The sequence below is a fragment of the Rattus norvegicus genome, chromosome 10 (genome assembly GCF_036323735.1).
Source record: "Rattus norvegicus strain BN/NHsdMcwi chromosome 10, GRCr8, whole genome shotgun sequence".
NCBI lineage: Eukaryota > Metazoa > Chordata > Mammalia > Rodentia > Muridae > Rattus > Rattus norvegicus.
The window spans coordinates 95,116,843-95,143,046 of NC_086028.1; the positions used below are offsets into that span (position 1 = coordinate 95,116,843).

General features: G+C 45.1%; 2 protein-coding genes and 1 long non-coding RNA gene across 9 annotated transcripts in view; 1 reads left to right on the forward strand and 2 right to left on the reverse strand.

Annotated features, from left to right (window-relative positions):
- On the reverse strand, positions 1 to 3,769 carry LOC100912202 (uncharacterized). 2 transcript variants are annotated; one of them, XR_010055860.1, is made up of 3 exons: positions 3,631 to 3,769; positions 2,292 to 3,528; positions 1 to 1,017 (listed from the first exon to the last, which is right to left on the reverse strand). It is a non-coding gene; the product is annotated as an uncharacterized LOC100912202 (long non-coding RNA). The 2 variants fall into 2 exon arrangements; XR_010055859.1 differs by lacking the exon at positions 1 to 1,017 and having other exon boundaries at positions 2,406 to 2,518; positions 3,083 to 3,528.
- Prkar1a (protein kinase cAMP-dependent type I regulatory subunit alpha) lies at positions 3,695 to 22,186 on the forward strand. Of its 4 annotated transcripts, none has more exons than NM_013181.2 (11): positions 3,695 to 3,783; positions 6,970 to 7,152; positions 12,555 to 12,725; positions 13,460 to 13,551; positions 13,721 to 13,782; positions 14,722 to 14,768; positions 15,430 to 15,588; positions 17,284 to 17,344; positions 18,319 to 18,440; positions 19,175 to 19,256; positions 19,958 to 20,323. In NM_013181.2, exons 2-11 carry the CDS (start codon positions 6,976 to 6,978, stop codon positions 20,128 to 20,130), a joined length of 1,146 nt encoding a protein of 381 aa, NP_037313.1. In that variant the 5' UTR covers positions 3,695 to 3,783; positions 6,970 to 6,975; the 3' UTR covers positions 20,131 to 20,323. The 4 variants fall into 4 exon arrangements, with proteins under 4 accessions (NP_037313.1, XP_008766533.2, XP_063124556.1 ...); XM_008768311.3 differs by lacking the exon at positions 3,695 to 3,783 and adding an exon at positions 3,893 to 4,204 and having other exon boundaries at positions 19,958 to 22,186; XM_063268486.1 differs by lacking the exon at positions 3,695 to 3,783 and adding an exon at positions 4,280 to 4,385 and having other exon boundaries at positions 19,958 to 22,186.
- Positions 19,957 to 26,204, reverse strand: part of Fam20a (FAM20A, golgi associated secretory pathway pseudokinase) — a 60,378-nt gene continuing 54,130 nt past the window's right edge. For 2 of the 3 annotated variants that reach the window (XM_039086178.2, XM_039086179.2), the window contains one exon: positions 19,957 to 26,143. In XM_039086178.2, coding sequence (XP_038942106.1) covers positions 25,879 to 26,143 — 265 coding nt within the window. In that variant the 3' untranslated portion in view covers positions 19,957 to 25,878. The remainder of the gene's footprint in view (positions 26,144 to 26,204) is intronic. The other variant, NM_001012237.2, reaches the window with a different exon arrangement.

Sequence of the window (26,204 nt, forward strand, 5' to 3'; positions counted from 1 at the left end):
GAGAGAGAGAGAGAGAGAGAGAGAGAGAGAGAGAGAGAGAACACCCTGGTCTAGATGATGTTGTAAAATTTTCTCTAAAGATAGAAGCACTCAGACCAAAGACTTTACGTAAAGCAGGCGTCCTCCAATCATGACATGGGTGTGCCTTCTCTTCCTTGCTGAAGGTCTTAAAAGACTGAGAAAGGATATCTGACTGGGACTTCAGACTACAGTACCAGTTTTCCCTGGGTCTAGCCTGCTGAACTGTCTTGCACCTGCCCTGGGGATCTGAGACCTGCCAGCTCCCACAGTTGTGTAAGCCAATCCCTTAAAATAAATCTCTGTCCACATACCCTATGGGTTCTAATTCTCTGGTGAACCCCTACTGACATAATTCCTTCTTGTTGTTGGACACTGTGGGGTTCAATGTGCTATTTTCGATGGAAGTATGTTTGGGGTAAAGATAGCTTTATTTGGAACTCACTTGCTAGGGTGAGACCCAAGCTTGCTCTCCCCTGTTTAAGCGTTTCAGTACATGAGCAAGATAAACATTTCTTTTTGGTTCAGTGCATTTTCCATTGGGAGGAAAAAATAGGACAACCTTTGGCACTGGAATGTGTGCCGGAATTGGGTTTTATCCGAAATCGTAACTTTAGGTCCCTTAGGAAGCATAAATACCCAGGCCAGTGCATACCCCAACTAGGTTGCGATGGTCTATAAAGTTTTCCTTGGAAATTGGGAGTATGTGGATCTGCGTTTAGTCCGTAGAACTTTAAGCATAAGCAACACTCAGAAATGGCCCACCAGAGTGGTCCTTTTGAAACAGCGTGCACTGTGTGCAGCTGCTTTTGGTGTCTTCCTCAGTCTCTCTCTACCTCATCTGTGGAGAGTCTCTTGCTTGGTCACACACCTTATTCATTCAACCAGTCCATCTAGTCAGCCTGTTCCAGGGATGGATCTCCCGTCTCTGCTTCCTGAGCCACAGGGTTATAGGTGTGGTGCTACTAAGCCAACCCAGCATTTAAATGGGTGCCGAGGCTAAAAAAACAAACAAACAAAAAAAAAAAAACTGGTCATCATTCTTGTGGGGCAAGCAGTTTCCTCACTGAGCCATCTCCCCAGCCCACATTCTTTAAAGAGGAAAGATTGATATTTTTTTTTAAATTTAGGTGTATATGTGAGTACCTGTATGCTTGAATGCATACAATATGTCTCCCATACATGCCTCTTACCTGAGGAGACCAGAAATGTCAGATCTCCTGGAACTGGAGTTATAGGAGATTGTGAGCCAACGTGTGTATGTTGGGACCTGACCCCAGATCCTTTGCAAGAACAGCAAGCGATTTTAACCAGAGACACCTCTCTAGGTTCTCTTTTTGTGCTACAGTTTTCTTCTGCTTTGGGGGACAATTATTTTTGCTACTGTTCTACAAACATTGCCATATTATGGAAGTCTGTGTCAAAGAATACAATTCACTTACAAACTCACTGTCTTAGAAATCTAAGCTTCTTAAGGGCACGGGCTGAAAATAAATGTCAGAGCTTTTGAGTCTAGGGCAGAGGGTCTCTGGGGAAGGGAAATGTTAAAGATGCTACAGTCAGACAACTGTTATTTCTACCATGTAATTGGCCGGCTGGCATTCTCAGAGTGGGCCAAGTGGCATTGCAAGCACATTTGCGCCCTTTGGAAAGCCCGGAGGCTGTTGGATTTTCACAACAGCTGTCTCGATGACCCCTCCCGGGTTCAACGATCCATTGCCCATTTCCCTTTTTGTCTTCTAAAGCTCTAGCATATGAGAATCTGGCAGCCAGAACATCGTTGGTTGTGGCTGACACAGGAAACGGTGGTGGCTGGACTGACGCCTGCATGCGGCTGAATGGGGACACGCAGCCAGGTCTTAGCAGGGAAGCAGCTGTCACTCCGAACATCAGGCTCGATGTCACCAGCTTGCTCATTTTCTTCTTCTAACCTGGCTTAAGCTGCCTTAGGAAGGTAACACTAATGTTGGACACAAAATCACTCGCACTTAACCTTGCAGTTAGGAAGGGAGAGACACAGGAAGAAGACTCTCATTTAATGTTTCATGTTTCCTACATTGTGTGGGGGCACTATGTGTGTGTGTGTGTGTGTGTGTGTGTGTGTGTGTGTGTGTATGTGTACCTGTGTCTGTGTGTGTGCATCTGTGTGTGTATGTGTGTGCATTTGCATGTATGTGCATCTGTGTGTGTGTGTGTGTGTGTGTGTGTGTGTGTGTGTGTGGTGCATGCTTCAAGGGAGGTCGATTTACCATCACTGCCTGAGTTTGACCTACCCAAGCTATAGTCACGTAACTTCTTGTGTCCCATTCTTTCTGAACGGTTAACATCACAGAATGATTATGAGTTTGTCTGGAGCGCCCGGGGCAGTTTACAAACGTGGTAGGTGCTCTCTGCTTGTTTGCTTTTATTAGTCTATGTTAATGCAGTCCCAGTTATCCCTTCGGAGATGGAGGAAAATGAAGCTCAAGGAGATTAAGTTCATCACCGGAGATGGCAGAACCTGAAAACAAATTCCGATTTATCTGCAGTAGGGTTTTTTTTTTCCCCTTTCCTTAGAACACGACCAGGCATGCTCAATGCTATCAAATGTCCTCTCCTGTTGGCCAGCTTACGGTTGAGTTCAGCAGCCTTTCTTTGCACTGGAGAGGGTGAGAGCCTGTATGACTGGGTCTAGGTCTCTAATTTTCCATTCTACCCATCTCAGGAAAAAAAAAAAAAAAAGCACCAATAGTCAACATACTGGGGAGGGGCAGCAGAGGAAGTGACATCCTTCTCTTCCCCCTTCCCTCCTCTCACTAGCAGGGGGTAATATTCAAAGCCCTTGTCATAGTTTGGGGTATTCAAGGACAAAGACAGGCTTCAAAAGGTGAAATTTACAAACACCACTTAGCCCAAAGTTTTCTACACACATTGCCTTAGAACATACACGACGAGGCTGTTAACAGCTTGCCGCTATTCAGAACTGTACACTGCGAGGGACTATTTTATTTATGTATTTATTTAGGCCTATGTTATTTAATTTCATATGTCTAAAATTGTCTGCCCTTCTTTCATTTTCACATACTTAAGGAGAAAGTTGACTGAGGGAATAATGAATTCTCCTGCTTTCTCATGCAGCTCAGATTTCATGCTTGGTCAGTGACTTGATCTGCTGTACTGCCTGTCTATTTGTCTGTCTGTACTGCCCACCACGCAGTCCTGAATGATAGGAGGGTAGGGCATGATCAGAACTCCGGGTTCCTCTTGGAAGTCTTTTCCTATGTCTGGTGCTTCTGGAAGTACCACAGGGCCTCCCTTGATGGCAGCTCACTAGAGGAGACAGCAGTCAGATTAGCCACGCAGAGGCTCCCTAGGGGCTCATATTTCCTGGACCGGATGACAGGCCGAGCCCGGAACCCCGGATATTGCGGGGGTCTACACAGGATGCGCACTGTGTCCATCAGGCGCATCCCAGCATCCGCTTGTGTTCAGCTGTGGCAGATCCGCTAGGGCGTCCTCCTGTTCCAGGGCCTGGAAAACAGCAGGAATCTCCTTGTCCGCCCAGCGTCCTGTAACCGCCCCCCCCCCCGCCCCTCTCCGCCGCCCCATAGGACCCAGGGCGGAGTCGCCCACCTGTCATCGAAACGTCCCACGTGGGTCTGCGGGAGGAGGGTTGAAGGGAGGGAGAAAAGGCAGAGGCGTTGAGGGAGGCAGACGCGAGGAGGAACGGAGGAGAGGCGGAGATCACCGAACAGCAGAACAATCTAGAGGATCCCTCGACACCTGGTAAGGAAGGGGCAAGTGAAAAAGGAGAAAGAAACGGGTTAGCGTGAAGAGAAGGAAAAGATGGGGGCGAGGAAGGGGCTGCGTATACGCGACAAGGTAAGATGGAGAGATGCGCTACAAGAGAACAGTTCTAGCTAGACGACGACGGGCTAAGGGTGGGGGTTGGGGGGATAGGGGGCGGAGGAGGAACCTAGGCGTCTGCGCCTTTAAGGTTGCCAAGGCAACCGCTCTGGCCAGAGCGAGGCGCATTGACGTCAGCAGCCGAACGCTGATTGGCCGCGGTCGGCTGGTTTCCGGTGGAGCCGTCGCGGACCCGCTATCGCAGACTGGAGTGAGGCTGCGAGCTGAGCCCTCTGGACGCTCGGTACCCCCGGCAGCCTCGCCCTGCGCTACTCAGGCCCGCGCCGCCGCCCGTCCTCAGGTGAGTGCAGGCCGGAGGCCTGACCGGGGAGCCGCCGGCCACGGCGCTCCGCTGCGCGTTCCTGAAGGCGCGGGAGCGAGCCAAGATGGCGCCCCGGGGAGCGCGCTGCGGGGGGACGGCCGCACCCCCTGCGCCTCCGAAGCGGCCTTGGTGCCTCACGCAGGCCTCGCATTCTGCTCCGGTCCGCACCTGCACCCCTCCCCGCGGGGCTCTAGGCCGCCCGTGCCCCCCGCCGTCCCTCCTCCGGCCTTAGCGTCTCCTGGTTCCCGGTCCTGCGCTGCTCTCGGCCTCCCTGGGCTCCCTAGCCGCCTCCGCCCCCGCGCGCCGCGGCCTCCGTGCCCGTCCTCCCTCCCCCACTTCCTGAAGGACAACAGCTCGATTTTTTAGCCGGAATCCGCCATGGCTTTTCTATCTGGCCTCGTCATTGGGCTGTAGTCTTCATCTCTGCCTGGTCGTTTTTTCTGCACCGGGTTCCCCTCCTCTACGGGGCTCGTCTCCCTCCACCCCTCCACTCGGTGATTTCAGTCTAGCTCCATTTCCCTTTGTCCCCCTTCCAGTTCTCGTCCTTTCCCGATTTCCAGAGCCCCGCCGCCCACTCCTGCCTTCCCAGGTCTCCGGCTCAACGTCTGCGGTCTCCTGCCTGATGGGGGATGAGGGGGTCTTCTTTCTGCACTCAGTGGTCATGACCGTGGCCTAAGTGAAGTGAAGGGCACTTTCCTGCCCTCCCTTGTGAAAATACGCGGCGCCTGTTAACCCCTCCAGCTCAGCGCGGGTGTGGGGGATAGCCGATGACTTGAGGGAGCCAGGATAGATAGGTTTCTTGAGCAGAGAAATGAAAGCTCGCGTTAGGTGATGACCCTCCCCCAAGGCCCTGTTAGAGTTGCTCGGTATCCTCCAGGAGACGTGGGCTCTGTCAGCAACAGGCTCTCAAAGCGTTTTAAATGTCTTCCAATGTGGCCCTTCTGACAGTGAGAGTTTCATCAGAACCGAATTTCTTTAAGAATCTGCCCTCTTATGAATACTCGGTGCAGTGATGATGGTTTTAAAGTGTTTGTTTTGGAGGGTAGTTAAGTTGTTGGGTTTTTAAAAAGTAAGTACAAACGTGGAACAAAGACATACCGGATTAAAAATACTGAGGCCATAAAATTAGATAATTTGGGGTTTCATATGATGAGTGCAGTAATTTGGGGGGAGTGTTTGCATTTTCTTACCAGTGCCTTCCTTTTGGTCTTTGTAATGCATAAACTATGTTTCACTTATTAGTCCCAGTTGAGCCATCTCTCCCAGCCAGAGACCAGATTTAAGAAGGATTTCTTCGATCAGTTAAATATATGTATATTATATATCAGTTATATATATATGTGTGTGTATGTGTATATATATATAATATATATTGACATTCTTGAAATAAAATTGGGTGCTTTGAAGCAGAATAGATTTTGTTTTATCCACGTTCCTGGTGGCCTTCAGTATTTGAAATGGAGAAAATTCCACTGAAGTGGATTCTTTGTTTCATATGATTGACCTAGAAGCACAGCCAGAACAAACGATATCTTACAGTAAAAATCTTTAGTATTTATCCCGAGCTAACAGCGTGGTGTGTGTGTGCGTGTGTGTTGATGAGTGTGCGTGTGTCTGGTTTCTAATTGTTGTGCTTGTCATGAAGCTGCAAACTTTCTCCTGGTCTGTTGATTGCTTCTTATTGACCTTCATCTTGAAAGTTGTCAAAACATTATCAGTGCAGCACTTTAAAATAGCTCTTTGTCCTGGCTTTTTTTAAAGTTCAGTTTAACGGCAGTGGGTTTGTGAGCATTATGATTTGAAGCGTGGTTACTGTTGAATTGGTATGCAGAGTGGAGAGGGAGTCATCTCTAATCTCAAGTGCTTAGTAATTAGGGGTTGGGAAAACTGAATGGCTGCTTAAAGTACTGAGCTTTTAATTCTGTGGCAGGTTGGCTGCCCATTAGTGTTTCTATTTCACATTATTGTCGTTCAAATTCAGTTTTACCTATTGAGTCACACTGTAAGCTTTAAACCAGTGTATTTTAACATACTCCTGTCCAGACGAAGAACAGCTTAGTTTTCTCGGTAGAGATTATTTACTTTCTTGTACTGCAGCCTTTTTAACTCTTTCTGTTGGCAATTGAATTACGAAGTCAAGGGCTGGAGTTTAGTAAAAGGTAATGGAATGAAAGATCTTGGAGAAAAGGCACCTAAGATTTCTTTTGTGTTTCAGAAAATTCGATTCCACTAATATTTGGCTAATCAGCGTCTTTGCCCCTGTGGTTTGCTGTGCCATTAGCTGCGCACATGGGATGGGAGGTGCACACAGGGGACGGTCAGGTGTTCTTCTTTGTGATCTGTGCTTTCACTTAGAGCCGACCTGTGTGCCCTTGTAATTCTCTGTCCTGTTTACCATTTACACATTTCCCACGTCATAGTCATGATGTCTTTTGCAAGAGAACTGAATGAAAGTCCCTTAAGGGCATGAGGCCTCAGCACAGCCTTGATTGCTCAGCAGGGCACATTGGCTTATCCTTCCTCTCAGGAGCTGAGGGTCTTCTGTGAGTGATCCACCAGCTAAGACAGAAGGGTAGAATCTTGGGATAGTTTATATTCAGCCCCACCTCCTCTTTAAACGGAACTCTGTTGAGTAAGGAAAAGAAATATATGAATCTGCTGTCTAGTGAATTTAAATAAGTTACAGGCCTAATTTATATTTGTGCTTTATAGCTTACCCAGCATGCCTGTGCTTTTTCTCCCAGAGAACCATGGCGTCTGGCAGTATGGCAGCCAGTGAGGAAGAGCGGAGTCTCCGGGAATGCGAGCTCTATGTGCAGAAGCACAACATCCAGGCCCTGCTGAAGGACTCCATCGTGCAGCTGTGCACTGCTCGGCCCGAGAGGCCCATGGCATTCCTTCGGGAATACTTTGAGAGGCTGGAGAAGGTAAAATACATGAGGGAGCCATTTGACGACTGTGACAGTTGCCCTGCTTAGTGCCTCTGAATGTCACTGATTTGTGCCTTTGGGGAAGAGGAGCTCTGACCAAATAACAAATGTAACAGAAATTCAGATTATCAGGCAGTAAAGGATCTTTTTAGTAATTTTAATTAGAACTTGCCAGAAACAAAATTGATGCTGCTTGTGTGGCTAATACAGGGTTTCCAGATGGTTTTTTTTTTTTTTAACTATTTGAAATAATATGTAAAATAGACTAAAAGATAGAATCAATCAAAAGTAGTGTGACAGCGAATTGAGAAGTAATTAAAAGCAGTTCATGGTTTTCTTCAAGAAAGCAGGTGAGCTTTTAGCTTATCCCACCTTTAAAGCTATAGAAATAGGTTTGTGTCTAGTGTGGGGTGGTGTAAGCATAACAGGTTCTGAGGTCCTGCTCTACTGTGGATGGATTAAGTGTAAAGAGAAGACAGGAGACTGATTGGTGGCCACCACCTGCTCACTCTGTTTAGTGCTGGCTGGTGCTTGTTCCCATAAAATACACAGTCTGGTTTTTACTCCTCGTTGCATCTGTATTTTGTGTGGGTTAGTGTGCCCCACAGACAAAGCGGATATTCATTTCTTTCTTTTAAAGATTTACTTATTTTTATGTGTATGAATGTTTTTGTCTGCTCCTCAGAGCTAGAGTTACGGAATGGTATTGAGTCATCATGTGGGTTCTGGGAACTGACCCTGAGTCCTCTGCAAAAAACAGCAAGTGCTCTGAACTACAGAGCTTTCCTCCAGCCTCCAGGGTGTGCATCTTTAAGCAGAATTACAATTTTGCATACAGGATGATGATGCTTCAATGCACTTTCCTCAAGAAGTGATGAGTGTAAAAGTTTGGGTCCCCCCAGTGTTTTAAGAAGTTGATCCAACTTTGTTCTGTCAGTCCCTGGAGGGGCTGTACTGCTTTGCTGTGAATGCTCAGGCTTTGAAGAGGCTCCCAATGCCGGGGCTCATGTCTTTAGCACATGTTAAATACCTAACTGTAGAGCAGAAACATTTGTAGTATTCACATTGGTTTGGACAGTTTCGTACTGTGCAAGTTTTTACATAAAAATATGTGTGAAGATTTTTAAGAAGCATTTGAGTAGTTCAGTAAGCAGGTATTTTATACTGTTTCCTTGGACACTTTTAAAATGCCGTTGATTATGATTAGATCAACTGGAAAAAAGACAATTGCTGAACAGTCTCTGCACAGTTTTGCCACCTTGGATTTGTTAATAGAAATGCTGGCTTTCTCTTACTTAAGCAATGGCTGAATAATGGACACACTGGCCAGGAGTGTGCTCTGTTTTGAAATCAAGCGCGTTCCTGGAGATCTGGTTCTGAAATGGGTCACGGTAAGGTGATCCCTCTTCTTCAGACATCAATAGAAATCAAATGGGAGGATTAAGTTGGTGAGACATAAAGTGCCTGTCTTTTTATAGGGAGTGTTGCATGCATGACACTAATTTCAAAGCCTGTATTTACCATAGGCCTTGAGGACTAACCAAGGTAGAAACCAGCAAATAATCAGTAGTTTTTCTGTAGGTAGGATTTTATAGTTCATGTGCGTGAACTTTGTCCTCTCTCCAGTAGAAGGTGCATAAGACACCTTTCTTGTACATTGAAATTCTTTGTTAACTTTCCAGAGTTGAATGTGTGTGTATGTCTGTGTGTCTCTGTGTGTGAGAAAATATATATACACACACTTGGATTTTCAATTTACTAGATTTTTTGCTTTTTTAACAAAGCCATTATTTCATATATCATGTGCTAATTTTTATGTCGGAAAATAAACTATTACATTCCTACCATCTCCTTCCCCTTTATTTCTGGAATCTTCAGTGGCTTTAGAAGAAATAGACAAAATGGTCAGAATTGGTCAATGGAGACAGCTACATTGGGCCTGGAGTTTACTAGATTACTCTTATGCCTGTATTTACTAAAACCTTGCCTGTCTGGTAGATAAGAGGAATTGTAGCTGTTACTTTTGAATGTTTCCTGTGTGCCAAGTACTACGTGAAGCATCTATCTCTCTCTCTCTCTCTCTCTCTCTCTCTCTCTCTCTCTTTCTCTTTCCCGTTACTTTAGATGTGTAGCGTAGATTGTTGATACCATTTTCCTGAGGCAAACAGTTGATTCTAAGGGAAGTTAAATTAAATCATAGCTGTGATCCTAGGAGTTGGGTTTTTCAACAACATGTAACCCTGGAATTTCAGTGACTTACCATGATTGGTGTCCTTCTTGGTCATGTGGCTCCCTTGTCTTTACTGAGCGGGAAGAACAGCCATTATCTAGCCCTACCAGACTGAGTTCCCACTCTAGTGGGGATACTGTAAATGTCTGTATGCTGAGTTCCTCATATAAGGGGACATATTCAAAGCTTTCTCCCGTTTGGCTCAGGAGGCCAGACAGTGGGGTCAGTTATATATTCTCAGGGGCTCAGGTCTGGTAGGGCTAGGGCTTGCTGGTAAGTCAAAGAAAGAACAGAAATTCAAGGCCACCAGAAGCAGACCACAGTAATGTGAATAGTATGACCTATCCACTTACACTGCATGGCCTAAGCAAGTCGTGTGACTAGGCCTGAAGGTTGGGGTGGGACGCTAAGGTTGGGGTGGGACGCTTGTCTGCTGAGAAAGATGACAAGGACAGGGAGGACATAGATCCTTAGAGTGGGAAAGCAGAATTCGAACCTAAGAATTGAGAGTTTTTAGCTCAGTCTAGTACAGAGTATGTGCAGAAGAGTCAGGAAAATTACTAGCCAGTGAATAGACTGAGAGCTTGAGGAAGACTCAGAGCTGACTGACGGGAGCAGAGTAAGGGTATAACCGTGTGCCCTCGTACAGCTAGCAATTGATGGTAGCAGCAGTGGCTCTGAGCCATTAAGATTGGCTTATAATCAGATAACTTTTTTTTTTTTTTCTCTTCTTTTTTTCGGAGCTGGGGACCGAACCCAGGGCCTTGTGCTTGCTAGGCAAGCGCTCTACCACTGAGCTAAATCCCCAACCCCATCAGATAACTTTTATATACTTACTGGAATCCACAAGAATGTTGACAGCAGAATGCTTTTGTTATCTCAAAACTATCTTTAAAATTTGGTTTACTAGAATACAGTCAGTCCTAAATAAGACTTCATTTGTGAGGGTGTGTGTGTGTCTAGTGCATACAGTGTTTGTGAATGTGGTGTATGCTACTGGGTACATGAGCGTATGCATGCATGTAGAGGCCAGAGATTTTTGTCAGGTGCTCTTTGATCTTTTTAAAGATTTTATTTATTTACTTTACATATGTGAGTACACTGTAGCTTCCTCAGACACAGCAGAAGAGGGCATCAGCTCCCATTATAGATGGTTGTGAGCCACCATGTGGTGGCTGGGATTTGAACTCGGACCTCTGGAAGAGCAGTCATTGCTCTTAACTGCTGAGCCATCTCTCCAGCTCTCTCTTTATCTTTTAAAAGTAGAAACTCTCACTGAACTTGGCATTGACTGACTGGTTAAAGGAGTAGACTGGGTGTCCAAATGCTAAAGAATCTGCTTGTCTGCCCAGTGCTAAGATTTGTAGCTGTGTGCACCCACACCGAGCTTTTTTTTTTTTTTTTTTTTTTTTTCGGAGCTGGGGATCGAACCCAGGGCCTTGCGCTTGCTAGGCAAGTGCTCTACCACTGAGCCAAATCCCCAACCCCCACACCGAGCTTTTTTATTGGGTGCTGGGATCTGAACTCAGGCTCACATGGCAGGTCCATGACGAATGGAGCCACCTCCTTAGCCCCTCATTTGTGAATCTTTTAGTGAAACTTTTTTGAAGTGACAATTAGTTTGGGGTATAGAATTTTCCTTCCTTCCTTCCTTCCTTCCTTTCCTTCCTTCCTTCCTTCCTTCCTTCCTTCCTTCCTTCCTTCCTTCCGTCCTTCCTTCCTTCCTTCCTTCCGTCCTTCCCTTCCTTCCCTTCCTTCCCTTCCTTCTTTCTTTTTAAATGCTTTGAACTTAGGGAAGACTTGTTTTGTGATTCTGTGCTAATATGGGACAGGAAGGTCTTACTGGTTACTAGGACTACCTGCATGAAATGAGTGAATTTTCTAAAATACAGTTTTAAATGAGTGAGAGACTGAAATTGAGCCAGTTTAAAAGGGCTTAACAGTAAAAGATCTTCCCACCCTATTATTGTCTTTTTCTGTAGCCAGTGTTCTGGATATAATCTATGGGTGTTTATAGATAACATTCATTTCTGAAAGAGTGGTTTTATTTTTTCCTTGTGTGCATGTGTATGTATGTGTTCATGTATTAAGAATGTGGAAGGCTGAAGACAGCACTGGGTCCATTCCTTAGTAGCCTTCATCTTGTACTTTTGAGACAGATCTCTCCTTGGCCTGGCTCTTCTAGGCTGGGCAGCCAGGGAGCTGGGACTGTCTCCTCCCCAGTGCTAGGATTACAAGTTTGGCCTTGTCTGTCTTTTTCAAGTGGGTTTGGACCTCAGGTCCTTAGGATTGCTCAAGCTCATTATTGACTGAACTAACTCCCTGGCCCTGTCAGTTGCATGTGTTTTCTAACACAGGGTGGCACCCTGTTGTATGAATACAATATGACTGTTCCCCACCGGTCTTCATTTTGGCTGTTTCCAGTGCTTTATTTTGAGGAAATAAACCAGGTGATATGTTTCCATATAGAGGTCATTTCACACATGAGCTTGTTTTGGATCTAGAAGCAGAAGGGCTGGAATACTGAGTCATGGCGTAAATGTGCTCCGGGTTAGACACACACATGCAAAACGCAGAGAGTTTTGTTTTCCTCATTTGGGTTTGTTTCCTGGGTCGAGAGCTTTCCTCTAAAGAAGAAATCGCACTAGTGGGGAGCGGCTCTCATACCCTCTTGGTAGCCACAGTCCTCCCTTTCCTTAGATGCAGAGACTCCATGGATTGGTCTACTCGCTGGGAGAAGGACAAGAGCTATGTAGGAGACAAATAGTTTAAGTTTTATCACTTCTATTTTAAATAATTTGCTTATTGCTAAGTTAATTTGAATTCGAAAGATGTTTTGGTGGGGTCAAAGAATGGGTGAAGCGAATGAAGAAATGAAAGGTGACCGTTAGAAGCTGGTTAATTAAATAAGAAGGAAATCATAGATCTCAGTCTTCATGTGACCTGACTCTTGCCTCTAATGGAGTGTGCTGGACCACCCCAGTAACTGTACTGGAGTGATTTTTCTTAGATTTTACTCTGTTGTCCTGTTCACCCCTCTTCCCCACCAACTTGGAACTGACTTGTTCTTTTTACTTACATCGGCACTGGAAGAGGTTTGAAGTGAACTGAGTGATCGCTGGGGTTTGAGGGACCAGCTATCAGATTCTAAAAAGCAACCTTCTTTCAGGAGGAGGCAAGACAGATTCAGAGCCTACAGAAATCCGGCATTCGTACAGACTCGAGGGAGGATGAGATCTCTCCTCCACCCCCAAATCCGGTGGTGAAGGGCCGTCGGCGCCGCGGTGCTATCAGCGCTGAGGTTTACACTGAGGAAGATGCTGCGTCCTACGTTAGAAAGGTAGCTTCGCTGTTGAAGTGATTGGGAGCTATCTCTGAGACCCTCGTGTATAGCTGCGTATATACTCTATTGCAAAGACAGACAGACAAGGTGTTAGAGCTTGAGAGCAGACTCTGTAATGGCTCCACAAGGGGCAAGTAGTGACTGTAAAGCAGCGAGTGACTGTGCTCAGGCGGTGCTGAATTCTGTGCTCTTTTGTAGCAGAAGCAGGCAGGCCTCCCTTTCTCTCAGGGCATGCTGTTAGTCTCTTGATGCCCTACAATTCAGGTTTGGGCTTTAACCTTTTATCCTGCAAGTTACATTGGTCCTGGTCAGCTCTTCCTCAGGGCCTGCTAGCCACTTGAGTTAGGCTTTACCATTGGGGGAAAAGGGCTCCAGGCACTCGATGCCTGTGAAACTAGTAATACTGTATCACAGTTTACAAAGTGACCAATTGTTACAAAACACTTAGTTACGCCTCAGTTACTGATCTCTGTCTAGGTGTTTTCTATTTACTTGTTAGCTTGGAATCAAGTACAGATCCTTATTTTAAGCCTGGCTTTAGGCAAGGGGATTAATCAGTTTATTTGTTGAGCACTTTCTGAGTCATACAGGTATCTCGTAGTGAACACATTTACCTCAAAATACCAGTGTTTAATACCATTATGTGGCATGGTATTTAATTGGAATGCAAGTTGCAGACATGAAGTGTCTTTGGTTTCTAGGTTGTCAATTGATCTTTAATATTTTTCTAGGTTATACCAAAAGATTATAAGACAATGGCTGCTTTAGCCAAGGCCATCGAAAAGAACGTGTTATTTTCACACCTTGATGACAATGAGAGAAGGTAGGTGCAGGTTCTGTTCACACCGTTTCCCAGTGGGGTGGAGGTGCCAAACTCATGCGATTACTGCACGCTCTAGGCATTTAGCTGTTGACCACCTGACAGGACCGAGAACCTGAGAGCTTCAGTGTGAAGGGTTGAAGTCTAACCCCAGGCCTCTTTTGTCCTGCAGTGACATTTTTGATGCAATGTTTCCAGTCTCCTTTATTGCTGGAGAGACAGTTATTCAGCAAGGTAAGGACTGTTGGCGTGCATTGTGATTACAAGAAAGGGATAGTGTGTGTGTGTGTGTGTGTGTGTGTGGTGTGTTTGTGTATGTGCACAGGTATGAGCGTGCTGGGTCTTAGCATTAGTATTGGGTCTTAATTCTTCATTAATTTTCTAAGTTAAAAAGAACACTTAGTTTATGGGATTACTACTTCTGACAATAACATAGTCACCATTGAAGGGTTACACTGGATATTGTGTAGAATTTCAGAACAACAATAATTCTCATGTCCTTTTTATTGATTAATAACCGCATTTGCAAAACCACCCCATAACTCTGCATTGTATAGCCCATTTGTTATATGGTTCTGTGTCTCCTGCAGAATCTTAACCAGTTTTACCCATGTAGACTAACAAGAATCTTATCTATTGGGTATTTTCTCTTTTTCTTACTCCTAACATTTTTATGGATCCCCATAAGCCAAGTATTTCTCCATTTTTATGGCAGGGTGGCCGCTTGTTAGTCACTGTTGTTTGTAGTGCTTATACATTCTGTAGTAGTTAACTTTGTCTGCATAAATGGCTTAACTTTTTACAGTTACACTGTTGATTTATTTTGTGTATATGGAGCACACATGCAGGCACCCATGTGTGCTGCAGCATTGGTGTGTGATCTCAGAAGACATCTTGAGGTTTCTCACTCAGAGGTCAAACTCAGCTTGTCTGCTTGCCCATAGATGCTCTACACGCTGAGCCGTCTCACGGGTCTATGAACTGCTTTATTATAGAACAGTTGTAGAAGATTGTGAGGTGACCAAAAAGAGTGGCTAATTTCATGTTCGTTTGTTTAAAGTTGCTTGTTTTTCCCTTTAGTCAGTCACTTAGCATCCACCAATGAGTTTACTATTTTATGTTAAACAACTATGATTGTTTCATTAATTATCCTGACATTTTACTCTTTTTCAGGGGATGAAGGGGATAACTTCTATGTGATTGATCAAGGAGAAATGGATGTAAGAGTTTTTTTTTTTTTTCTTTTTTTCCGAAGCTGGGGACCGAACCCAGGGCCTTGCGATTGCTAGGGATGAAAGAGTTATTAATGATAGGAAAAATATGTTGATAATCTTGATTTTAACTTAATTTCTAAATAGTAAGCACAGTGTTTGCAGGGGCAGACAGTTGTGACCTTGACAAATCAATTCCATCAGCACTTGCCGAGTATTTTTATGACCGACTTTAGAGGCCTGTCTAGACATGCCATTTACTACTTTCTCTGGGGTAGCAGTTGGAAAGTGCATGTATCCTATGGTGTAAGAGAAATCAGGGCACCACTGTGAAATAGTACAGCTTTTAAAAGTCTGTTTTTTTAACTAGTGAAAAGAAGAAAATGGCATTAGTCTCATAGGATTATGAGAAACTCCAGTGACCTAGTAGACATAAGGTGCCCAGCACAGCATTTGTAAATGTATGTCGTTTGATATTAATGCTTGTCTAAATGTTTCTCCTCATCCTCATGAGGCACATTTATCAGATCATTTAACCTGTCAGAAGTTAATGCTTCTGCTCTGCTCTGTTCTACACATGTAGTGTATATCCTATTGTTTAAACAGGTTCAGAATTCTTCCTTTTGGAAAAGTTTGAGAGTTAACACATTTGGTGTCGTTTCTATTTTAGGTGTATGTCAATAATGAATGGGCAACCAGTGTTGGGGAAGGAGGGAGCTTTGGAGAGCTGGCTTTGATTTACGGAACACCCAGAGCAGCCACTGTCAAAGCAAAGACAAACGTGAAACTGTGGGGCATTGACCGAGACAGCTACCGGAGAATCCTCATGGTGAGAGGCTGTGGGCTTAGACTTCTGACCCATGTAACTGTTCCCAGTTCAAATGGGCTAGTTTTAAGTGCGTGATGTCATTTAAAGCCATTCAGAAGTAATCATGGTCTCTAGACTAAAACTGGGTTATCAGTAATAAATTCATGCTGCCTTCCTAGAGGACTGTTAGAACAGGAAGACCACTGAGGCATTCTGCTTACAGTGAGACTGCCTGAGCAATCCGATAATTTTATAGAGGAGCTTTAGATGTTTCAGTGAGTGGTGCTAGCCATTCCAAATTGTCTTCTTCCAAGTTTTCGTGGTGCCCATATAGCTATTTGAAAATATGCAGTCTGGGGCTGGAGAGAGATGGCTCGGCAGTTAAGAGCTGCACCGATTTTTCATGGGTCTAAGTCTGGTTTCATACCCCAAACAGCTCACAGCCACAACTCTAGCTCCAGGGGATCTATGCCTTCTTCTAGACTCCATGGCACTTCACTCCTGTGCACAAACCTGTGCACAGACATACACAGGATTTTTAAAAATAAGCTAATTTATATGCTTTGAAATCTTTGTGTATTTCTTTTTGTTTAAAATAATGTTTTTATTCTTTGGCAATTTTATACCACTGGACCTGAGGGAGAGGGCATCGTGTCCCTCTCACACCTCTGTGCACTCATATATGTGTGTATGTACACACACGCATATGTGTCAATATCCTGTCAGTGTTCATTAGCTCCTCAGCTTCAGGCTTTTTTTCTGGTCATCTGTCATGTGCCCCAAACCCCATGAATGCTCAAGTTCCTTACCTAAAATGACAGTGTTTGCACATATTAAGTGTACATGGTCTGTATGCTGGAAGCCATCACTAGCTTAGCCGAGGTACTTAAACTAAACTAAACACTGTTTAATAGATTGTTGAGACCTTCTCGTCTGTGGGAAGTGACAGGAAGAAAGTCCGCATGCTGAGCAACAGTGTGTTATGGCCCCTGAGGGCCCCCTAAGATTTTGGTCTGCAATTGACTGCAGATGTGGAACCAGTGGCTGTTGTATGTAACATGTACACATGTACATATGCACTTATGTATGTGTATGTAGTAGTGCTGAAGTCATTCATTTACCTTGTGAGCAAAGTTTGTCATAAAACATACAGTATTCCTGCTTTTTTTTTTTTTTTCGGAGCTGGGGACCGAACCCAGGGCCTTGCGCTTGCTAGGCAAGCGCTCTACCACTAGTATTCCTGCTTCTTTCAAGTATACCCAGTAAGCTTTGTCTTAGAGATATTTAGAGTGTTGAGGATAGTGTGACTAGACAAGCCTAGTTATGCTTAGGACTGTGGCCCTGTCCTCTCCCCTGTAAGTGGCAGGAGTCTGTTCCCTGTGTGCAGCCTTTGGGGATCATCCTGGACTGGGAAAACTGCTCCAGTGTGGAGGTCCCATGCACAGACATGCATTAGCCACTTGGTTGCCTTAGAGAACTGTGGCACTTGCTGCTTGTGGGAACTGTGTTCTTCCCTGGGCTGCACACCCGCTGCTGCTTTAGGGTCCTCACCCAGCGCCCACTGCAGGACAAGGAAATTGGTTAGAGTCATGGAGCAGGAGCAGCCGGCTTCGTATGGACCTTTCCTTTAGTTTGTTTAAAACGTAAATGTAAATTGTTCTGCAACATTGTGTGATAATCACATCTCTTTTAGACATGACATTTTTTTATTTATAGGGAAGCACTCTGCGAAAGAGGAAGATGTATGAAGAATTTCTTAGTAAAGTGTCTATTTTAGGTGAGTTGGAAAATTATATGGAGAATTGATAATTTGTGATACTTGGCACAGTTTTTTACAGAAGTTTTATAGTTCATATGTTTCCATTTTTTTTTTATTTATTGTTTTGCTTTTGCTAATCGTGGTTATACGGCATTTTGACAGTGTTGAAAGTTTGGCAAAGTAAATGGTAATTTTCCCGTGTGTTCAGTTTGCAGTATATGACAGACGTCCGCAATCACACTTGGCAAAGCTTGTGACCGCCAAGGTGCTGTCCTTTCCTTTTAGGACTATACCTTGCACTCTAGACACTCACAGTTATTCCTGCTGCTCTTCCTGGGACTGGGTTTTGTCTGGGAAAAGTTTTTATTTATTTGTTGGCCTCTGGAGAAGATCCACAGCTGTTGAAATTTAAAAGCAAGTGGTCGATTGACCCTATCTCTATAGATTTCCTTACATAACTGGAGATGTTAAAACCTGTCCGGTGTTGGGTGTGGGTGGGTGAGTCTGCCTTTGCTCTGTTGCAGTGATGCCTTTCCTTACCTCATTTACCGCTTGTTACAGTGTTCTGAATATTAGTTGGGTCTTTGGAAACAAAGTATTTGTTGTAGCACCTTGTCATTGGCTCACAAGGCAGACTGAGCTGAGCGGTTGAGTGGATAAACACTTTGACCTTTCAGTGCTGTGACCGGGAACCTATCACCTAGTCAGTGCTCAGAACTGCATTTTCTTAGCACGTTGATAAAAGCTAACGGTAAAAGGAGGGCTCTGAGGCATCTGCAGTAATAGGGGAGTCCTGCTGAGGCTGGGAGGGATTGCAGACAGCTGCTGTGGCTGCGCTTGACCTAGAGTAGTCCCCTTTGTACAGTGGGGATGCCATGAGTGCATCTCTGTAGAGTTTGGTTTTGCTCAACTTTTATTGTTTTATTTATTTCACTTTTATTTTTTAGCTGTTCTGGATATGTAGAGAATTTCTTTTGATTCTTCCTTTTCAGAGTCTCTGGACAAGTGGGAGCGTCTCACAGTAGCTGATGCACTGGAGCCTGTCCAGTTTGAAGATGGACAGAAGATTGTGGTGCAAGGAGAACCGGGGGATGAGTTCTTCATTATTTTAGAGGTACAGAGTTCTGTGTGTGATCTCCTAGGAGACGCGCAGCCATTCTGAGTTTTGTAGCTTTACTTTTTAGGGCTACCTGACAGCTTTATTTAAATCTTTTACTTCAAAGTACAACTTTGTGAATATAGGCTGCCACAGTTTTAAAGAATTAGAGTCAGAATCCTGCAAGGGCCCATACATGATTGGTGAAATGACTCTTCTAAAAGTCCCTCAGTCCTCACAGATCCGGTGCGTCTGAGCCATTGTTTAAAAGTGTGAGTGCTTCGGCCATTTAGTAATGATTGACAGTTCTAGAAGTTAGCGTTATCTGGAACATCCCCCTCTATCCCCTGCTTGCCAGGCAGGTCCACACAGAGCTTCAGAGTCTGAACTCTGGTCACACTGAAAATGCAGCCGTAGAGATGAGAGCCCCGAGTGTGACAGGCTATAAAAACTTACTTTCGAAAGTGCAGCAAGCTGGAGTTTGACCCTTTACAGAAAGTTTACCCACCCGAGTCTAACCTCCTTGGTAAGTGCTTGAGCTTGATCAGTGAGCGGGGTGCTGGTTCAGTGGAAATCACAGGGCGAGTGGGGGTTGGGGGTGATCTGACTTGCCCTGCACATGTGACAGTAAGCACGCACACAATGTGAAATAACTGCTAAGTTCACCCAGGTGCCGGCGACTGCACAGCGTGTGCGCTCCCTCCGGGTTACTTAGGAAGCATGTGTTCAGCTTTGTGCTGGTGTCCTTACAGGGCACGGCCGCTGTGCTGCAGCGTCGGTCAGAAAACGAAGAGTTTGTTGAAGTGGGACGCCTGGGGCCTTCTGACTATTTTGGTATGTTAAATTTGTTCATAAGAACATACGGTGTAATTATCTTTTGTGGAACAGAATAGTTTTTCATAATTAGTTTTGTTTTCATTCCTTTACTTAGTTCTGAGGCAGAGTGGCCTGGACCTCACTCTGTAGACTACCCCCATACTCACAGAGACCCATCTGCTTCTGTTTCTAGAGTGATGAGCTAGAATGTAGGCACCACCACACCCTGCCTTTACTACTGGTTTTGAGCTAGGGCTATGGTAACAGTGCAGGTTGGCCTTGTTCAGATCTGCCTTAGCCTCCTAAGTGTTGGGTTATAGTCGTACCTGTGGATTTCTTAACTCACACTCTTTTGGTTCTCAGAGAAATACTGTAAGATTTAACTTTATTCAGTTAATAGATGGACACAGACATACATGCATGTGTGCACGTGCACACACATGCCTGTGTCTTAAGTAACCTAAACTCCCTGGACTTCATTGTACAGTGAAGCTTGCTTCTCACTGGTCACCTTCTGCCCCTTAAGTGTTGTGTTGTAGGCATGACTGTAGGGACTTTATTATTAATTAGTGTACAAATGTGTTGTGTGGCCTCTACTAAATGAGTAGAAGACTTGCGTCTTTGTTCACTAAATGAGTAGAAGACTTGCGTCTTTGTTCACTTTCTCAGAAGTAAGACAGCTTCTGTGGAGATGTCTTAACCGCCTCACTCTTCTCCAGGTGAAATTGCCCTGCTGATGAATCGTCCTCGGGCTGCCACTGTGGTTGCGCGTGGCCCTTTGAAGTGCGTTAAGTTGGACCGACCTCGGTTTGAACGCGTCCTTGGCCCATGCTCAGATATCCTCAAGCGAAACATCCAGCAGTACAACAGCTTTGTGTCACTGTCCGTCTGAGATCCGCCTCCTGTGCCTCTCCTCCCCAGTCTATGCTTCACTCACGCAGACTGCTTTCTCCTCCCTCTCTGCAGCGCCAAGTGGCCACTGGCTTCACAGCTTCTTGTCTCTGTATACTAAAGGTTGCTTTATTGCACCATTTTCCATTGGAGCGTTACTGAATGCTCACTCACAAATAAATAGAGTTGTATGGACTCGGCTGTCACCGCTTCTCTGTGCAGTGCTAGTGTTCAACCTGGGCAGCCAGTGCCGTGCTTTCTGCTGAGGGCGGTCCCTGCACCATGAATTACCATAATGATGTAATAACAGTGCGGGGGTTTTAAGTGACATGGATTTCCATTTCCATATGACACAAGTGACATATTTAGACTGTGGCCATGTTTGCTGTATTTCTTTATAGAATAAATGACTTTAACCTTTAAGGAATAGAAGAATGAATATAGAAAAATCCTAGCACAGTAGAAAGACTCCTGCCTGTAATTAAAGTAGCTTAAGTGTGGGAAGTGCCCATGTTTTGCTAATTACCAGACACATTCAACTAGTTCAGTCCCCTCTCAGCCTGGTTTGGTTTGTCTGTGGCTAGTGTTTCTTCTCCAACTCTGAAATACTTTGGTGTGGCTGGCTGTCTATACCTGCCTTTAAGTTGAAATCAAGCCGTAGATGGCAAGTACTGGGTGGTGACCTAACCACGCCTGTCAGAGCTCACAGGTTCTGATAACTTTACCCTGCTGGTGCCAAATGCTGAAGAGGTGCAGGATAGTGAGGGCGGGGGCGTCACTCGGGAGTTAACTGCGTAACTGTGTGATCGGCCCTCACGCCCTCACTGAGGGTTCTCGGACGTTGGAGTTACTTAGACAACAGGCTCCAGAGAGAAGGGAATGGAGGCAGTGTTGCTAAGGCGGATGGAGTGTAGGTGTCCAGAAACAGGAAGCTGTGTGTCTGGGTTTATGTTACCAGGTGGGTAGGGCGTGGCTGTGCTGTGGTCTGATAGGCCATCCTGCTGAGAGTCCTGCCTTTTCCTGTCTAACCTTGAATTTCTCTGGTAAACTTTCTTTATTGTTTTTTGTTTGTTTGTGTGTGTGTGTGTTTAAAGTAAACTTGTGTTCTCAACTGTATTTCAGTATTTTCCACCCTTATGTGTTACATTATTCCAATGATAACCCAACAGTTTATTTTTATTACTGTTATTTTTTAAACAAAATTCACAGTTCGTAACTAGGCATGTTTATCTTGTGACTTATGTACAATGTCGGGTTCTATTTGGGAGTGACTGTGTTTTCCATGGGTGTGCAAGTGGGCCTGATTAATAATCCCCTCCCTCCTTTCCCAGTTAACTTAAATTGTTGGGTACGGTAGATTTTTTTTTTTTCTTGGTAGCTTAAAAAGCTGTTAGATTGTTACTAACTTGGGAAAAAGTTTCATTTAGGTTTTAGTGTGGGGTAGAAAGCTGCCTTGTTGCCATATCTAAAACTTCCATAATCTATATTAAATGAGGGTTTCTGTACTTCCTTTGTGGTTGGCTATCTTTTTTATATTTAAAAAAATAAAAATTATGTTACTAGCTTAAAGCTTAATTTGATATTTGTTTAAATGCCAAAACAATGTACTTAAGTGAATGATGTAGCACGCCGTAAAATGCATTTCATGTGTGTGGATCCCCTTGGTCTGTACGGAGGGAGATACACGCCCCGCTTTCTAAGTGTCCCACGCAATGCTAGCTCGCTATGCACTCCCTTTTGTAGTTTTACTTAGAGTTTTCAAGATAAGTCTAAATTTAAAAATTACCACGTTTAAAGCTCTATCTTTGTGCAATTTAAATCAGTCAGAAGTCATGGTTGGCATACTGTGTCCTTGTGGACTCTAGGCACCGGTGTCCCTGGATGGGTGGGTGAATTTAGGAGATCTGCTGAGAAAGTGGAGCTGGCCAAAGGGACAGTTGCTGTTTCCTGGACACTAGTCTGATACACTCTGTGCTAATCTAATCGCTGTTCTTTTGTTACACACTGTTCCATGGTAGGTCACAGAATAAAAAGATGAAATCATTTAAATTCTTAAATGAATCAGTTTTTCTTCCTTTCCTCCTCTTCTTCCTTTGTTCTTCCCCAAAAGTTCAGTGGGAAAGAATGAAAGTGAATTTTGGGATTAGAGTTTTGAAAAAGTAATGTATTTATTTATTTATTTTTAATACATTCCAGTTCAGTTTGTCAAAGGGTGGATTTCCAAACCTTGCTCATGGGTGTGGGGCAGACTCAGTAACAAGTCCTAGAAGGAAGATTCTGTCCCAAGCCACAGCTTCAGTTTGACAGCACAGACATGTCTGTGCCTTGGGGCTTCACAGACTTGATAGGATTTCTGGTTTCTTTGTCAGCAGAGGGTTGGTTTATCAGATGGGCTGTTAGCTGCTTAGGGATCTTACACACAGGAAACCTTGTTGGTTACGTTTCTCCTGGAGTTTAAGGAGTAGCTAAAGGGTTACTCTGTGTCATCACATGCAGGACAGGAGTTAGTCTGGAGCATTCGGAGTTCTGCTTCCTCCGCTCTACCTGGTCCAGGTTCGCAGTTCCCTTCCTCTCACCAGCTGGATGTCACCCAAGCCGTCAGTGTGGCCTAGTCCTTCCTTTAAACCGTGGCCCGGGATTCATCCTACCTTGTGTGGACATTTTGAACTAGCAGGATGGCAGAGCCAGCTGACACTTGGTCTCCAACCTCAGAGGTGCACCCTTTGTGAACTTTGCTAAGCCCTGGAGTGTACCTCCAGGTGGACCAAAATCATGGTTAGCTAACCGTTTAATTTGTCCTCCAGCATGTCTGTCAAGGGGAAACACCAGTCTCTCCCTTGTTATGTTCGAGGGATTTCTGTACGAATCATTCTTTTGTCCATACACAAAATTTGTTTCTTGACATAACTTTAGAACTATGACATTAAGGTGTGTCCCTGTAAGAATGAGTTGAAGTAGCTTTGTGATTTTTAAAAAGTTGCCACTAGATGGAGAACTTTTACATTCTTCTCAGCGTTGTCAAGCCCAGATGACTCCAGCTGTCCCTGGTGTCTGCAGATTCTGTATTTGCATGTTTTCCTACTTGGAACAATGTGTGACCCCGAGACCAGAACACCAGAAGCACCCGGGGCCTGAGCTGCATGCACAGGGAAACCGTGATTATCCCCTGCACTCCTTCCCACCCAAGGCAGAGTGAGGTCTGCCTCATCTCAGCTGTGACTATGTCACTAAGGGTCCCTCAGTATTTAAAAGGTCCCTAAGGACAGTGTTCATGGGCCAGCTCACGTTCCTGAGTGTGAGAAAGCTGTATCGTACTGTGAATGTGTCGTAGGCAGATGCCGGGTTAAAGAACCAACAGTGTAAAGGGATGGTCTTTACCACACAAGGTGAGATTCCGTAGTAATGGGCCGATGAAATCAGACCAGAGAATCCTAGGAGCCTAACCCTGTGTTTCCCCTGGGGGGCAGTAACAATTTACAGTTCAGCGGCCAGGGGCTTAATAGGACAGACAGAATTGCTGCCTGTATGAGAGTTGACTTATCCTTAGATCAGAACTGTCCCGGATTTTGAGAATGTAGTGGCATATCCCTTCAGACTGGTCCCTACCAGTTCACACAGTCTTTGGTTTTTTATTTGTTTGCCAGTGGTAACATGGAAAGTTTTCACATAGACTCGGAATATTTTTTTTCCATGGGAAGTTGAGCAATGCTTCAGAGTGCGTAAGTTGTAAGAGCTTGACACTCTTGAGAATGGAATGTTTTTGTTTTCTGGTATTTTTGAAAAATGCTGGTCTAAGCTTTTTTTTTTTTTTTTTTTTTCCCCCCGTCGGTGTTAGAAAAACCGATGGTGAAAAGTAATCTATGTAGTTACCCCACATATTGTGATCAAATTCAGTTACTTCGGTTTTGAAAAGTATAGCAGAAATGTTGTTTCAGAATCTTGAGAAACTGGTCTGCATCCAGGGAGGCCACATTGGAGATGGGGACTGCAACTCACCCAAGCGAGACTGGCTGAAAGCCTCAGACCATGCGCCCCCCCCCCCAACCTCCATCCCCCCTTCCTAGTGCTGCCCTAAGGGGGGAAGAGGAGAAACAACTGATGTTGTAGGAAGCTGTGCCCCCACCAAAGGGCCTCCCTGATAGGGAAGTCTTTGGAAGGAGTTTTCTCTGGTAAAGAGTTGATGTGCATATTTTATTTTCCTCCCATAGCCCAGACCAGCCTTCAACTTCACGCTCTTGTCTCAGTCACTCAAGGGCTGGGATTTGCCGGTTTGAGTCACAGCACCCAGCTTAATTTTTTTCCAACTAACAAATTTGACTTCACAAACGGGTTTGATGCTATGTGCATTTTGGAATAAGCCTAAACCACAAGACGATGTGGTTTTCTCCCTCGAGAGCCTTAGCTCTCTTCCTCACACATTGGAAGTAAAAGGTTGGGCCTGCTCACAAGGGTTGCAAACCTACGTGTTGACTTGATGGTTAATAAAGTGTCTGGGACATGGCAAGACTAGGGTGAACAGAAGCAAGGTTATTATGCAAACTGGGTTCAGGGGTTGTGTGCCCATAATGTGGGGTGCTAGGATGAATCAGAACCATCCACCGGGAGACCAGCATGGTGACTCATGCCTTAATCCAGGCTCTTGGGAGGTGGAGTCGAGAAGATCAAGAATTCAAGGCCAGCCTGGTATACATGAACTCCAATCTCAGAAGACCAAGACAATACTACCCATTGTCGGTCATCCCGTCTGTCCTTGGACGTGAGCAGAGAGGTCTGGGTGACATTTCTGGTTCTTAGTGATGCCTTTTCTTCTTCCCCTCCATACTTTTTTGATCCTCTGCCTTTTATCAGAAGAAAAAGTGACCCGATAGAGCCATGCAGCCCTAACCTGCTGCCAGGTTCCCCTTTTGTGTCTCTTAGTTTTGACATACATGGTGTTACTTCCTCAGGCAGCCCAGGCTAGCCTTGGACTCACTGTGTAGCTAAGGATGTCTTTGAATTTGTGGTCCTCCTGAGTGCAGGTAGTTAACAGGTATTGCCACTGTGCCTGGTTTTATGTGATGCTGGGGGTTGAACCTGATGGGCAAGCACTCCACCAACTGTGTGAGGCACGAAGCTCCTCTGTTGCCAATTCGTAAGCTGATAACACTCTTCAGACTGAAGTGTCCCTTTACTGAGCAAATTTACCTTTAGTATTTCTGAGGTGTGACCTGGTAGGGATTATTGTATTCAGATAGTGTGAGGGACCAGAATGTCAATAAAAAAGAATGGCCTTTTTCTTTTGCATCAGCCTGAGATTGACAGATTTTAGGTCTGGAGATTTTTCTTTTTAAATGTGGTTTACTGTACCTGCATATACATACAGTAAGGACTAGGAGGAAGCCAGTTATCCACTTGATGTCCCTTTATTTGACATGGTAGAGTAAAAACCGCTCCTAGGAACAGAGCTTCCGAACCTTCCAAGCCTGGCCCAGGTCCAGGTTTCACAGTGTGCTTAGAAGATAGTCTGCAGCCCTCATGGAGCCAAGAGAGAGCCCCAGCCAGTGCACTGTAAAAGCAGTGGCCTCCACCCAAGGGTAAAGATGAGGTTTGGTGGATCCCGTGTGCTTTTTCAAAGTGTTCCTGCCTCCTCCCTGAGCTTGTGACTCGGCCTCCAGCACCCCAGGGTGGAATGGGGCAGCAGGGGCCTACAAATCAGCACGAAGTGAAGTGCTGGCTCCAGTTGTGTTCTGAGGCCCCACGCTTGCTGCCGTTAGCTTGTCAGATTAGCCTGGCCAGAGTCTGGAGCTGAATGTTGTGCTGACCCATCAGCTATGACTCTTCGCTCTCCGTGGGCCTCTATGCAGTCCTCCACTGTCTTAAGGATGATCTGGAGTCTGCGGTCCAGGGCCAGGAGGTGGGGTTCCGTGAGGACAGGGGTGAGCTGATCTTCCAGTAGTGACTCCCGCATCACATCGCTGAGCCTGTACTCAGCTTGAGCCAGCAGCTGAAGGTGCAAGAGTGTTTTCCTTTTTATCCTGAGGAGACAAAGCCAGTGCGGCCAGATCAGCAAATTAAGGAAGGTAGCTCACCCGCGCT